General features: G+C 44.4%; 2 protein-coding genes across 2 annotated transcripts in view; one reads left to right on the top strand and one right to left on the bottom strand.

The window, feature by feature from the left end:
- POLB (DNA polymerase beta) overlaps positions 1 to 7,529 on the top strand; it is a 43,441-nt gene extending 35,912 nt beyond the window's left edge. The window contains exons 12-14 of the mRNA XM_038746614.1: positions 3,113 to 3,177; positions 6,387 to 6,526; positions 7,290 to 7,529. Coding sequence (XP_038602542.1) covers positions 3,113 to 3,177; positions 6,387 to 6,526; positions 7,290 to 7,384 — 300 coding nt within the window. The 3' untranslated portion in view covers positions 7,385 to 7,529. The remainder of the gene's footprint in view (positions 1 to 3,112; positions 3,178 to 6,386; positions 6,527 to 7,289) is intronic.
- Positions 7,530 to 8,933: 1,404 nt separating this feature from the next.
- DKK4 (dickkopf WNT signaling pathway inhibitor 4) lies at positions 8,934 to 13,946 on the bottom strand. The gene is made up of 4 exons (XM_038746616.1): positions 13,836 to 13,946; positions 12,215 to 12,365; positions 11,211 to 11,363; positions 8,934 to 9,181 (listed from the first exon to the last, which is right to left on the bottom strand). Exons 1-4 carry the CDS (start codon positions 13,944 to 13,946, stop codon positions 8,934 to 8,936), a joined length of 663 nt encoding a protein of 220 aa, XP_038602544.1.
- Between the last annotated feature and the right edge of the window lie 1,709 nt (positions 13,947 to 15,655).

Here is a 15,655-nt window from a genome sequence, read left to right as displayed (position 1 = left end):
ACTGGCACTGCCTGTATGAACAAGGAATGCCAAAGTGTAAACCCCGATCTGAAAAGGGCATAGTACAGTGGGGTTCCAAAAAGTTGGTGAAATTTTTCCTTGTTTTAGGATTTTTTTTCCTCTCTTTTATTGAATGCTCCGTAAAACAGGTGTGGGTTAAGAACCTTACAAGTTTGTTAGAAAGCGGGAGTCTGTAACTCGTTGAAGTTTCACTACTTAGAAATGGGCTAACAATAATAATAATAATACTGATGATATTTAAGCATTTACTTTGTGCCAGGCACTGTACTAAGCCCTGGGGCGGATGTACAAGCAAATTGAGTTGGACACAGTCCCTGTCCCATGTGGGGCTCACAGTCTAGATCCCCATTTCACAGGTGAGGTAACTGAGGCACAGAGAAGTGAAGTGAATTGCCCAAGGTTACACAGGAGACAAGTGACAGAATTAGGACCCATGACCTTTTGAATCCCAAGCCTGTACTCTATCCATTACGCCATGCGTTTCTTTAATATAATTGACAGCCTGTCTCAGGATTTCAAGTGCAGAAAATCAATCACGTAGCCAAAAGTGCAAATTTCTTTTCGACCGTTGAAAGAATGGCATGCAGCTCCCTTTGGGGGCAGGAAGAAAATGTGAGGGACCACTTTTCAACATCCGAATGAAGTGCTAATTAGAGATGTTCAGGAAATTCATTCAGCCAAATTATGTGGCAGGTAGGTCAGCGATATTAAGGGAAGCCCATTGAAGGTTGTGGGTTCAAAGTGAATCAAAGAAAACTTCCCACACTAGAGCTTGGAATTCATTATCACATACTTGAATTCAAGTATGAATTCATACTTGGAATTCATTATCCCAGGAAGTTGTACAGGCAGGCTGTATTAGGTTCTAGAAGAGTTTGGGTTTGGATAAATTAATTGGAGAGAGAATCATAGTTGATTAATAGAGGGGAAAAATTAGGGGGATAAGATGACTTGAGATGTGTTGCACGGTTCTAAGGAAAAGAAAGGAATCCTCCTTAACATTTGCAGAATCCACCCCTTCCTTCCTCTCAGGCACTGGTCATTTCCCAGTTTGACTCCTGCGTTAACCTCACTGACTTCCCAGCCTCCAGTCCTCCCTTTGCTGCCCAGATCATTTTTCTAAAACATGACTCCACCTGTGTTTCCCCACCCCTCAAAAAAAACCCAGCGGTTGCTCATTCCTCTCTGCACTAAGCAGACACTCATGACCATTGGCTTTAAGGCACTCTCCCTCCTACTTATCCACTGTCTTCTCCCTCTACACCATCTTGCACTCTTCATTCCGTGCAAGCTCTCCTTGTCACTACTGTGCCTCGTTCTTGTGGAAGTCCCTTCCAATTCACCTCTGGCAGACCCATTTCTCCCCATCTTCAGACCCCTTCTGAAATCACACCTCCTTCAGGAAGCCTTCCCCAGTTGATTCTCAATCTTCTTGCATCCCTCAACTGCCGTATCAGCACTTCCACACGACCTAATTTATAATCTGTTACTTCATCCTATCTGTAATTTATTTTAGTGTCTGTGTCTTGAGGGCAGAGATCATGTCTACTAATTGTGTTGTACTTCCCCAAGCACTGCACAAAGCAGGCTCTCAAAAACTATTGCTTTGTGGATTGATTTCCTGTTTGTATGTACGTGGCCATGAGGATGGATTTCATGGACAACAACCATCCGACAGTACCTGTAAGCATCCTTGATTTCCAGTGGTGGAATCAGAAGGTGTTTTATTCTGACCCTCTGACCTGATGTCTGTGGAATTAGCAAGCTGTCGACGTTCTTCTGTCAACATTAATTTTGGTATTTGTAGCCTTAGTTTTGTGTGCCATGACTTCAAAATACAGAGTTCTTGCTTCTTTTAAATAGCCAGTTTCCTTCTTAAAAGGAACAAATGTTTCCCTCTGTTGCCTGATATGATGTGTCCCTTGGGTATTCTTGAAAGGGGACAGTTCTACCCCTGGATTTGTAATAGAATGGGTGAGTGTAAAAAGTCAAACTTCACTTCTAGGCCCTTCTCCTCCCAAAACACTACCCTGCCTCATTCTCACTGTCATTAGTAAAATCCGTGTTCGCAGCTGCACTCCACCCATAACATACACATTTTCCTCTTTTCCTCACTCTCTACCGTAGTCTTCCATGGACTCAAGTTGGCTTGCGGGCTGTGTTAATCCAAAAAAAATGAATGAACTGGATATGTGGTAGCAGGGTCCCTGACCCCCAGTCATCTTGAAACCAGCAGTTTGGGTTTTCCTCAGGCTGGTGGCCGCAACTGTGTTGCAAAGGAGGGGTTAGGTAATTTATGTGCTGGCAAAGGCCAAAGTGCAGGCTGGATGAGTTGTCACATGTGGAAGAAATGAAGGAATACATAGCCCAGAGGTAGAGACGTAGCATCAGCGGTCACGACGGAGCGTTTGGGAAGCAGATGGTCCCAGGATGCATAAAAGGTGCCATTTTAAAACCTTAAAGTGCTCAAGCTCCCTCCTAATCAGTCGTATTTATTGAACTTACGGTGTGCAGAGTACTATATTAAGCACTTGGGAGAATACAATGCAGCAGAGTTGGTAGACACGTTCCTTGTGCTTGTCCACAGCGCGCTTACTCGTCCTCTAGACTGTAAGCTCGTTGTGGGCAGGGAACGTGTCCTTTTTTTTGTTATATTGTACTCTCCCAAGCACTTAATACAGTGCTCCACACACAGTAAACATTCAATAAGTAGGATTGACTGACTAAAGCAGGAGGCAGACAATGTAAATAAATAATGGCTTTGTATGTAAGTGCTGTGGGTCTGAGGGAGGGGTGAATGGAGGGTGCAAATACAAGTGCAAGGGAAAATCCTAAATTATCAGTCCAGGCCCCGTATATTCAGACAACTTCAGGCTGGGAAACTTGGGTCCTTGAGATCTGCACTCTGAGAAACCCTCAGGAAGGCAATCTTGCTTGCTAGCGGAGAAGTGCTTATAAGGACAGAGCTCTCAAAACTTTTAAAACTTTATCCTCTGCAAGTACATTTTGAAAAAACTCACGCTATTAAAAACAAAGCCTCAGGTTTCAAAATGTCTGTACGTTTTATCCTGTACAACTTGTGTGTTTTTAGGGGGTCTGTCAGCTGTCCAGCAAAGATGAGGAAACGGATTATCCATACAGAAGAATCGATATCAGGTATTACTCAAATTGGAAGCCAGGTGCAACCTTTGAGCATCTTGCCTCCTGTCCACTCCAAATTTGGGATTTCTGCCTCTGTCCCTGTTCTTCTGAAAGTATGTGGTTTACCAAAATAAGGCTGAAGAGTACTCTACATCAATCAATCATATTTATTGAGCACTTACTACATGCAGAGGACTGAACTAAAGCACTTGAGAGTACGATACAACAGAGTTGGTAGACGTGTTCCCGTCCCATAACCAGTTAACAGTGTACAGGGGGAAACAGACATGGAAATAAATTATGGATTTGTTCTTAAGCGCTATGGGGCTGAGGTGGGGTGACTATCAAATGGCCAGAGGGCACAGATAAAAATGCATAGGCGATGCAGAAAGGAGAGGGAGAAGGAGAAATGGGGGCTTAATTGGCCTGTTGGAGGAAATGGGACCTTGATAAGGCTTTGAAGGTGGGGAAAGTGGTGTTCTGGCATATATGGAGAGGGAGTAGAGGGAGGGAGGATGTGGGAAAGAGGTCGATGGTAAGATAGCAAGATTGAGGCACAATGAGCAAACAGGTGCTAGAGGAGCAGAGTGAGCAGGCTGGACTGCAGTAGATCAGTGAGGTGAAGTAGGCTGGGGTGAGCTGATTGAGTACTTTAAAGCCGGTAGTATGGAGTTCCTGTTTGCGAAGGTGGATGGGCAGCCCTGGTGGTTCTTGAGGTGTGGGGAGGTGTGAACTAAACTTTTTATTAGAAAAGTGATCCAGCAGCAGAGTGAAGAATGGACTGGATTGGGGAGAGATGAGGCAGGAAGGTCAGCAAGAAGGCAGATGCAGTAAATAAGGCGTGATGTAATAACAGGATTTGGTGGCAGAATGAAGATACGGGTTGTATGAGTCAAGGGTAATGCCAAGGGTACAGGCTTGTGGGATAGAGAGGATAGTCATATTGTGTACAGCGATGGGAAAGACAGGATGGACAGGGTTTGGGTGGGAACGTGAGTTCCGTTTTGGGCGTGTTTTAGTTTGAGTTGTTGGTGAGGTATCCAGGTAGAAATGTCCTAAAGGCAGGAGGAAATGCCATAGTGCAGAGGAGGAGGGGGGTCGGGGCTGGAGAGGTAAATTTGGGAATCATCAATCGATCAGTTGTATTTATTGAGCTCTTACTATGTGCGCAGCACCATACTAAGCACTTGGGTGAGTACAATACAGCAAAATTAGCAGACATATCCCCTGCCCATAGGAGCTTGCATCCATGTAAAAGGTGGTAGTTGAAGTCTTAAGAATGAATGAGTTCTCCAAGTGAGACTTGGAGACTGTGACTGAGTTCTTTTAGACTGTGAGCCCACTGTTGGGTAGGGACTGTCTCTATATGTTGCCAACTTGTACTTCCCAAGCACTTAGTACAGTGCTCTGCACATAGTAAGCGCTCAATAAATACGATTGATGATGAGTGGGTGTAGATGGAGAATAGAAGGGGACCCAGAACTGAACCTTGAGGGATAACCCCCACTGTCAAAGGGTGGGTGGCAGAGATGGCGTCTGCAAAAGAGACTGAGAAGGAGCAGGCAAAGAGATAGGAGGGGAACCAGGAGAGGACAGTGCCACTGAAGCCGAGGTTGGATAATGTTTCCAGGGGAAGGGGCGGTTGACAATGTTGCAAGCATCTGAGCAGTCAAGGAGGATAAGGTTAGAGTAGAGGCCACTGGATTTGGCGAGGAGGTCATTGGTGACCTTAGAGACGGCGGTTTCCGTGGCGTGAAGGGTGTGGAAACCAGGTTGGAAGGGATGGAGAGAACTGGAGGAGAGGAAGAGGAGACAGCGGGTGTAGGCAACTCATTCAAGGAGATTGGAGAGGAATGGTAGGAGGGAGATAGGGTGATAACTGGAGGGAGCCATGGGATTGTGACTTCAGAACTGTTCACCCTCCTATTTAGACTGTGAGCCCCATCCGAGACGGGGACTGTATCCATCATCATCATCATCAATCGTATTTATTGAGCGCTTACTATGTGCAGAGCACTGTACTAAGCGCTTGGGAAGTACAAACTGGCAACATACAGAGACAGTCCCTACCCAACAGCGGGCTCACAGTCTAAAAGGGGAAGACAGAGAACAAAACCAAACATACTAATAAAATAAATAGAATAGATATGTACAAATAAAATAAATAAATAAATAGGGTAATAAATATGTACAAACATATATACATATATACAGGTGCTGTGGGGAAGGGGAGGAGGTAAGATGGGGGGGATGGAGAGGGGGACGAGGGGGAGGGGAAGGAATTCACTTGCATCTACCCCAGTTCTTAGAACAGTGTTTGGCACACAGTAAGTGCTTAACAAGTACCATAAAAAAACTGCCTTTCATCACAGCTTCTTCCTCAGGTACTAAACGGATGGGTGGCAGGTCACACCCAACCTATTTTGGGAGTTATTGATGGGGTGTTTGTAATGAGCCTACTATGTGCCAGACACTGAACTAAGCGCCGGGGTAGGTACAAGCTAATCAGGTTGCACACAGTCCGTGTCGCACATCAGGCTCAAGGTCTTAATCCCCATTTTACAGATAAGGGAACTGAGGCACGGGGAAGTAAAGTGACTCACCCAAGGGCACACAGCAGACAAGTGGAGGAGCTGGGATTAGAACCCAGGTCTTTATGAGTCCCAGGCCCATGCTTTAGCCATTAGGCCACGCTGCTTTTGACTCTCCTCATTCCATAATGTCCCAATTCACCCTGATTGGGTGAGTAGGTGATGGTTAGGTCAATTACAAAAGTGATGGTATTGGAATTTAAGCGTTATCCTTTAAGCATTTAATAGTCATCCCAACCTCAGCCCCACAGCACTTACGTACATATCCGTAATTTATTTACTTTCGTGTCTGCATCCCTCCCTAAACTGTTGGCTCCTTATGGTCAGGGAACATGCCTTCCAACCAACTCCGTTGTATCGTACTCTCCCAAGTGCATACTACGGGGCTCTGCACATAGTAAACACTCAATAAATTTGAGAGATTACAAAAGCATTTACCGTGATTTTTCATCACGGCTGCATTGTTTTCTCAGGTTGGTTAGCTATGACCAGTTTGTGTAACCTGTATATTTACACTTATTTTTCTAGTACCTTGCTCTACTTTTAGCGAATTCCCAGTTTTTTGTAAATTGCAAGCGTATTTCAAGTCATCCTCAAAGAAGTTGTTTGTGTTTCCGAATTGCGTTTTTTTAGGCTGATCCCCAAGGACCAGTATTACTGCGGTGTTTTGTACTTCACCGGCAGTGATATCTTTAATAAGAATATGAGGAGCCATGCCCTAGAAAAAGGCTTCACAATCAATGAATACACAATCCGCCCCATAGGAGTCACGGGTAAGTGTTTCCTTCTGCCCCGGAATTGTTCTTCAGTAGAGAAAACCATCCAGGAGACTTCACTGTTGGCAACTTTGGTCCACATTAAAACCCTCTAATAAAGCTCATGGCCCATTGTAGCAAATCCTCAATGGCATTAGAGAGAAGCTTCGTGATATAGCAGTTCCACATACACACACACAAACACACACTCCCCTCCCTCCAAGCTCGATCAATTAGTTCCCTAAAGAAAGACTTTTCCTCTGGCGTCATTATGGGACGTCGGTACCTTTATGATATTTGCAGTGCCAGTAAGCATTTGTAAAGGCTGTGCCCGAGTGGTCTGCAGAAGCCCTCAGCTTAACAACGCAACACATTCTCCGCTTTAAAGAATGATTTTCCAAGTATCAGTGTTTCCATGTACATTTGATATTTTCTTTTTAAAAAGCCACTTTTTAAAACAGATGACCCAAATCCCACCGAAACTGCATGTTAAAATGACGGGCAACAAATTGGCTCATTTGAATTAAAAAAAAATATTAACATGTCTTGAAATTGGAAGATAAACGGAAAGCCATTTTAGGCATCGTGGGGCTGATTAACACCACATAACTTGAGTGTCAAGGCAGTGGATGAAGAACAAAACTGTTTACAACGCTGTACACGATAAGGTTCTGACCAGCACTAGCAGAAGTTTCCATTTCTCTGTAGCTTTGATGTCTAGTGTCGTTCTTGTTCTCCTTCTAAAATGTTTCATGTCTGGAATTCTCTTTTGTTTCCGCAGGAGTTGCTGGGGAACCCCTCCCAGTAGACAGTGAGAAGGATATCTTTGACTACATTCAGTGGAAATACCGTGAGCCCAAGGACAGAAGCGAGTGACTTGCTGTCTTGTTTGTGTTAAGACCAGCCTCGGGTTATTTATTTCTCATCCTTGCCATTGTAAAGCCCTCGACTGGGGTTTTTAAACAACGGCCTATTAATTACCTATTAGGTGCTATTATAGTCATTAAGCCACTGAGTATCATCAAGTGTTGTTTTGTTTTATTTACTAATACCTTCGATGCAGATCGCATTGCTGTTCGTCCGTAATTTTTGAACTGGAGTCAAAATGCTGTGAAACGGGATGAAAAGAAAACCGACGGAATTCTTCTGAGCTCCAGGTTAAATAGGGGAGATCCTCTTAGTGCCTAGACTATAGGCATCTCCCCAAAGGGGCATAATGAAGGAAGTAGGCTATACCCTGGGAGAATCTGACTCTATATTGATTTTTAAGAAGATAGTAGTCTTTAGGTTAATTGAAATATTCTCAAACTAGAAACTGGTTCCGCCGCAATCACTTTTCCTAACAACTTTCCATGATAAAATTGAACCAGGCTTCATTTTAAACTACAACATATGGAATTGGACCTTACCCTCTAAACAGGAGTACGTGATTTTCCTTTATGCCAAAAAATGGAAACACCCAATTGCATCCGTCCCTGATTATAATAATCAAAAAGTTTATTCTCACACCTTACAACTTCATATTCTCTCACAATTTCTCTCGAATAATATACATAAAGATCTTAAGTATGAATTGTCAGCTCTAGCCAAGACATTCACACTTCGGGAGTGACGGAAGTCTAAAGCACAGCATCCTTACCTTTATGTAATGGAACAGATAAATTGTATTAATATGTTTATTTCCCTTGCTGAACTAGATGGTCTCTGGCAGTCCATTCCAACTCTCTATAACTATTTTATTTTTCCGGGGCGTGGTGAAATAGCAGTTGTATGTGTTCCAGCGTTGGAGACAGGTGTCACTTGAAAGAACCAATTGGGAAGGGAAACATCATCATCGTCATCATCAATCGTATTTATTGAGCGCTTACTATGTGCAGAGCACTGTACTAAGCGCTTGGGAAGTACAAATTGGCAATGTATAGAGACAGTCCCTACCCAACAGTGGGCTCACAGTACATCAATCAGCAATTTTCATAGTAACCCAATCTGATCGTTTAGCTCACCGAAAAGACTTGACAACTCTGTCTTCAGTCCCCTTCATTTTCCTCTGAATCTTCGGCCAAGTACAAACACCTGACGAGATCCATTTTATGAGGTTGCTATTTTGCCCATGTTTAGTTAGGAGTCGTGTCCAAAATAAATCTTTAATGTAGAAGGATGTCAGTTTTCTACGGAACGGAGGAAGCTGACACAAGGAAGCGAAGCCTTTTTCAATAATTCACTGAGCCTACAAAGTAATTCTGAAAACATCCGACAGCTACTCTACCTTCAGCTTGTATTGTGTTGCCAAGTCAGGATCTCCCAACTCTCTGCAGGACCTGACAGTATCGAGGAAAAGTTTAAAATCGATCTTTGAGTTCTATACTTACGCAAGTTAAGAGTGAGGGGTCACCCCCCGACTCTTGATCGTAGAATACAAGTCATTTTAGATTTTTTGACAGACTCTCAACCGTGTTTGATGCGGCGTCCCAGTGCTCTGATTTCGACAAGATAAACCAGGGCCACAGTCACACCGCTGGAAGATTTCTGGACCTTGAACGTCTTTGTGGCCCCTCCGAGAGCAGACCTGCCCCTCCGTGAGAACTGGCTTACAGATTTTCGTCCAGAAATGGCGAGCGCAGCACAGGCCGGGGCCACAGTCAAAAGTGCGGAGGCAGCTTTCTCCTTCTTGCCCTAAAACAAGAGTGAGAGTTCCAGCAACATCAGTCGTGGAGAAATAATAATAATAACCGTAATGATGGCATTTATTAAGCGCTTACCATGTGCAAAGCACTGTTGACAAGCAGTCGTATCTGAGCACTAACCGTGTGCAGAGCACTGTACTGAGCCCTAGGGAGAGGTGACAGTATGGTCATGGGTTCTAATCCCGACTCAGCCGCTTGTCTGCTGTTTGGCCTTGGGCAAGTCACTTCACTTCTCTGTGCCTCAGATATCTGTGAAATGGGGATTAAGACTGAGCCCCACGTAGGATCGGAACTGTGTCCTACCCCAGTGCTTAGAACAGTGCTTGGCACATAGTAAACACTCAAAAAGTGCCATTTTTATTTTTATTAAATATAAGCATTGGTATTGACGGCTGTGTGCCAAAAGGATGCCACCAAGGGTATTTTATTTCAGGGATGTCGTTCATAATTTAAACCAGAGAAGCAGCGTGGCTCAGTGGAAAGAGCGTGGGCTTTGGCGTCAGAGGTCATGGGTTCAAATTGCGGCTCTGCCAGTTGCCAGCTGTGTGACTTTGGGCCAGTCACTTGACTTCCCTGTGCCTCAGTTACCTCATCTGTAAAATGGGCATTAAGACTACGAGCCCCCCGTGGGACAACCTGATCACCTTGTAACCTCCCCAGTGCTTAGAACAGTGCTTTGCACACAGCAAGCGCTTAATAAATGCTATCATTGTTATTACTGTTTTTCAAGGAGGCACATCCTTCAGGGCTTCAGGTGGAATATGATCACTAAGTCACCCTACACTTTCATTTGGTTTAGAGAAGCAGCATGGCCTAGTGGATAGAGCACAGACTTGGGAGTGAGTAGGACCTAGAGAAGCAGCGTGGCTCAGTGGGAAAGAGCCCGGGCTTTGGAGTCAGAGGTCGTGGGTTCAAATCCCGGCTCTGCCAGTTATCAGCTGTGCGACTTTGGGCAAGTCACTTAACTTCTCTGGGCCTCAGTTCCCTCATCTGTAAAAGGGGGATGAAGACTGTGAGCCCCCCCCCGTGGGACAACCTGATCACCTTGTAACCTCCCCAGCGCTTAGAACAGTGCTTTGCACGTAGAAAGTGCTTAACAAATGCCATTATTAAGCGCTTAGTACAGTGCTCTGCACATAGTAAGCGCTCAATAAATACGATTGATTGATTGATTGATTGACCTGGGTTCCAATTCTGACTTTGCCATTTGTCTGCTTTGTGACCTTCGGTGAGTCACTTCAGGGCCTCAGTTCCCTCATCTCTAAAATAGGGATTAAGACTGTGAGCCCTATGTGGGACAGGGACTGTGTCCAACCTGATTAACTTGTATCCACCCCAGCACATAGTACTGCGTCCGGCATGTAGTAAGCACTTATATAACTTTTTTTTAAAAAGTGGGTTTTACACTGTCATGGTACTAAGCCAGCTCATGGAGGCTCCAAATACAAGAGCTGGACTTGTGTCATATTTAAATAGTGGTGTAGAAAACAGCAATTTCTACATCAGTAATCAGAAAGGGTGAGACAGGGAGGCATCAGTACTATTTAAATTTTAGACCGGCCTAGTTATGCGCCCTAAGAACTGCTGTTTTGTAAATTAGAGATATGTTAGTGTAAAGACAGAAGGCCCCAGTTATGGGGTCCCTTGCTAACCAGTCAGTTATTACATCTTACAGGTGGAAGGTGAAGAGCCTCCTTTTCAGCTTTCAAGCTGCTTCCTACACTTCCCTTATCCCAACTTATGTCTGTTTGTCACATCTCGTACTTGCCGCCTCTGCTTCCCAGCCTCAAAGCTCTTGGAATCATTTTCTCATGTGACAGTTTCTGGCAAGGAAAGGGAGCGAGACACAGACAGAGGCAGAGGGAGAGACACTTGTTTCACCGTCTCTTGCCTCTGTCACAGGAAGCCCTGCCAGGATCTTAAAAAAAAAGGTCTGTGGTGATTATGGTTTTTAATAACGGGGAAAATGATGTTTCCCACAACCTTGTTTCCTTTAAAATAAGAAACGCTGTTCTTACCTTTGCTGCCTTGAGGTTTGTTGGGATTTGACTTTTTCTTAGGTCTGTTCTCTTGTATTGGATGCTGAGTTGTCACTTTTAAAATCAGCCCGTCTTGGTCGTCCAGCCTTCTCTCCAAAAGCGGGATTGTCTCTTCGGCCAGTGTACATACATCTAAAAGCCAGTCAGGGAAGGCCGTGGTAAATAGTCTTGGGTGGAAAGGGGAGACAGGTGCATTGAGCTTGGTTCCTGTGCCTATTTAAATGGGTGCCTCTGGCTTTCTGGGACATGGAAACAACGTTCGGGGTTGGGGGAAGAAATTGAGGGTTTGGAAACAAAGCAGAGAATCAAAGACTCTACCTTTGTTTTATCTAAAAGCAGTGGTTCTTTCCCACCCAATCCCCAGGCCCTAAAAGATACAACGGTCCCAGAACTCACTTCCATGCCCTGGGATTGAAGGAGGAAGTGGCCTAGTGGATAATGCACAGGCTTGGGAGCCAAAGGACCTGTGTGTCCCAATCCCAGCTCCACTATTTGCATGCTGTATGACCTTGGTTAAGTCACTTGGCTTCTCTGTGCCTCAGTTACCTCACCTATAAAATGGGGAGCCTCATATGGGACGCAGACTGTGTCCGACCCGATTAACTTGTATCTCCCCCAGAGCTTAGAACAGTGCTTGGTACATAGTAAGTGCTTAACAAATATTTTTTTTTAAAAAAGGAAGGAATCTAATGCTGCAGTCCCAGGGGGGCAACCCTAAATTACTAAATCCCCACCAGTCCACGCACAAGGAATGAAGACACCAGAGCACCTGTCCAGGGTGTTCCCCAGGGAAACATCACTTCAAATAATTTTTTTTTTAGAGGAAAGAGTTTTAGTTAAATGGAAAAAAGAGTGGTAAATTTAAATCAACTCCAAAAAAATTAAAACTAAGAAAACCATCCCACTTGATTTTCGCCTTTCTGAAAAAGACCAACCGTCTCGACTGTTTACCTCCAGGCATTGTGAGTGAAAGCTAAGCTTACCATTGACACAGACCGTCCCTGGGCAGCACATGGAATTACGGTGGCATCTTCTCCTCATCCCACGACAGGTAGCACAGAATGCCGGTTCATCTCGGGGTTTAAGGCAGAATTGTCTAACGCTGCAATCTTTGTCTATCGAGCACTGCGAACCCTGCGGAGAGAAAGTGGCTTCGATGAAAAATAAATAGCTGCAGAGTTCTAGGACACGAAGATCAGCACCTCTTTCCCGACCAAAGCGAGCTGCAGCCGCCTTGATTTGATCTAGAAGCAACGTTTTAGAAATCTGTCCCTTGTAGCCTAGCTCAAAGGATATTTCCACAATAACAATTTGTGTTTTCAATATATAAAGATGGAGATGGGAAGGAAGGGAAGTGGTTTGTCCTTTCCTGATGTGACAGCAGTAATCTAAGTAACAGAAGAAATGTTTTGCAGGAGCTAAGAAGGGGCAGTGGACTAGTTGCGTGAAAGCAGTGGATTTGTTTTTAAATGGTATTTGATAAAGCACTTCCTATGTGCCAGGCACTGTACTAAGCACTGGGCTAGATACAAGACAAGCAGGTTGGGCACAATTCATGTCTATATGAGACTCACAGTCTTCATCCACATTGTATAGATGAGGTAACTTTCATTCAGTCATTCAATCATTTATTGAACGCTTACTGTGTGCAAAGCACTGTACTAAGCGCTTGGGAAGTACAAATCGGCAACATAAAGAGACAGTCCCTACCCAACAACAGGGTAACTTGAGGCACAGAGAAGTGACAAGCCCAAAGTCACCCAGCAGACAAGTGGCGGAGTCAGGATTAGAACCCAGGTCCTCTGACACCCAGGCTCGTGCTCTTTCCACTATGCCTCACTGCTTCTTGTGGAATTCCTAGGATGCAACAGGTTAAAAGTATAGAAGAAAGTTTCTTTTTTTTTTCCCCAAGTCTCACAGGTGATTAGAGGCATTTTGAAGTATGAGAGTTTGTTGCCCGGTGCCTTAATTCCCGTAGTTCAGGATTTGTTTCTTCAAACCAACAAGCCATCAATTAACGCAGTGCCAGTAGAGTATATGTAGGCCATATGAAAAAAAAAAAAAACACTTCTTGAAGAGTAACTGCCTTAAACAAACAGAAATAGGAAGAGAGGAAAAAGCAACTTTCATTCTCTGCTTCATCATCATCATCAATTGTATTTATTGAGCGCTTAACTATGTGCAGAGCACTGTACTAAGCGCTTGGGAAGTACAAATTGGCAACATATAGAGACAGTCCCTACCCAACAGACAGTCCCTACCCAACAACCTCAGTAGCTTATATTTCTAGATCCGAGAGTCCAAAGGAAGACTTGCCCTGCCATGGTTCTCATGGCATTTCTCTGAAGTCATTTGATGGCAGGCCTCATTATCCCCCTTTATAGACGGATCAACACTCAGAGGTGGTGTTGTTTACGGGAGGGGCCCAGTTAACTCCAGAGCTGAAACCAATTTTGTCGGCCAGGGTCCCTGGCAAATCCAATCCCTTCCCATGAGCAAGGTGACTCCAATGATTTGGTTTTAAAAGTCTGGCACCAACGGCCAGGGAAGTCGCGCCCGATCATCCGAATTGTGAATTCCTCCCGCCCCGACAAGCACGTTTACCTTCCTTGTGGCCTGTACCTCTGCAGAGCTCTTGATGATGTTGGAGTCAAGAACCAGGGCTGCCGAGGGAGAGCACAGCCAGCTGAGCCCCAGCAGGAATGCCACCACCATTCTTCGGACCTCCAAACCCCTGGGTTGCCCTGAGGAACTCTTGCCTTGCCTCCTCGGAGCTGGGCCGCCGCTAACCGGCAACAAAGGTTTAACCGAACTGCGGGATCGCCGAGCGTTTGGTAGGGACTAGCCCGTGAGAGAAGGTAGGCTCAACTTTAGGTGAAGTGTATGAAATGTGATAAACGAAATCCGCCCAGTTGATTCTTTCTAAACCATTTATATACCCAGATGTTCCCTGTTTATCCCCCCCCCCCCCCATCATTTCCTCCTTCCTCAGCCCACACAGGCTTCAACAAATCCCTTTAAATCTGTTTGATCAATAGTTCAAAACAAGGACTCAATAGAGGGAAAGAGGAGGCAGGGCAGCGGCAGCTTCTCCTGGGGCTGAATCCCTCCTAATTATTGCATATCAAAGTTAGTTCAAAGGGCCAGGACAGGAGCAGGATGTCTGTATCAAAGGCGCACTCTGATAATCACCTGCATTTCCTACCTTCAATAATCCTTTGCAAAAGGTCTGTTCTAAGATCTGCTTTCACAGCTAATTGTGCTCAAAGAAAGAATGAATCATATTGGCCAGTTCGCCAGCAAGGATGCCAAAAGCTAATAAGTTACAAAATATACCGAGGCCGTTTAAACTGGGCTTCAGGTTGTGGAAAGGGAGAAAATACCTTCTGGGTAGCTCTGGTATCCAGATATAAAAAAAATAATAATAATAAATTCCCACTAGCGTCGAGGCAGTTGCCAAAATAACACCTGCTCTGACCCAATTTCAGTTTGGAAAAAAGTTACAAAGTCCCCTTAAAATGAAACGGAATTGTTTGAAATCCGTGTTAATTACTTCTGAATATGATGGGGATATATAAAGAACCTTTTTGATGTTAATGGCATTAGCAGGAAGTCCTTTTTATTGAATTAGACAACTCGCTTGAGATAATTTCATGTGAAAAATCTGTTGGTAGCTTTCTCTACAATTGATTGTGATTTGTATTGCATTACTTCACATGGACTTAAATGGGACTGGACTCCGCTTTAATTGACAGAATGCCAATCTTCCTGAGAATATCCTTTCTTCCCAGTTTTGGGAATTCAAGTTCTGTCAGAAGTGGGTCTTACTGTCTATCTTAGTCCTTTAGGTTTGGAGAAATTGAGTTGTAGGTAAGGGCAACTGCTATGCCTGCCCATGCGCCCTCCTCTTTATTATTGATATCTTCCTTTCCAGAAGATACTTGCTCCAATGCTTCAGATGTGAAGTGATTTTTTTCTCTCCAGTGATGCAGCCTAAATTACATCCTAAGAATTGCTGTAAACTTCTCATGAGTAGCAAGCGTTTCCAAGTGGATAAAGCATGGGCCTGGGAATCAAAATGACCTGGGTTCTAATCTCAACTCAGCCACCTGTCGCTGTATGACCTTGGGCAAGTCGCTTCACTTCTCTGTGCCTCGGTTCCCTTATCAGTAAAACTGACATTAAGACTAGGAGCCTCATTTAGGACAGGGATTGTGTCCAACCTGATTAGCTTGCATCTAACTCAGCACTTAGTATAGTACCCGGCCCAGAGCGCTTCACAAATATCATAAAAAAACGAGTGTCGGTCTATTAGAGGTTATCTCAGTATCTCTTCTCAAATGAGTAGTCCTTCTGGACAAGAGGCCAGTGGGTTTATTTCGGTAATTTAAGGCTTCTGATGTTCTGATTTCCCTGCTGCCCTA

Source organism: Tachyglossus aculeatus, chromosome 5 (genome assembly GCF_015852505.1).
Source record: "Tachyglossus aculeatus isolate mTacAcu1 chromosome 5, mTacAcu1.pri, whole genome shotgun sequence".
Taxonomy (NCBI): Eukaryota; Metazoa; Chordata; class Mammalia; order Monotremata; family Tachyglossidae; genus Tachyglossus; species Tachyglossus aculeatus.
This window is presented reverse-complemented; position numbering and strand designations above follow the sequence as displayed.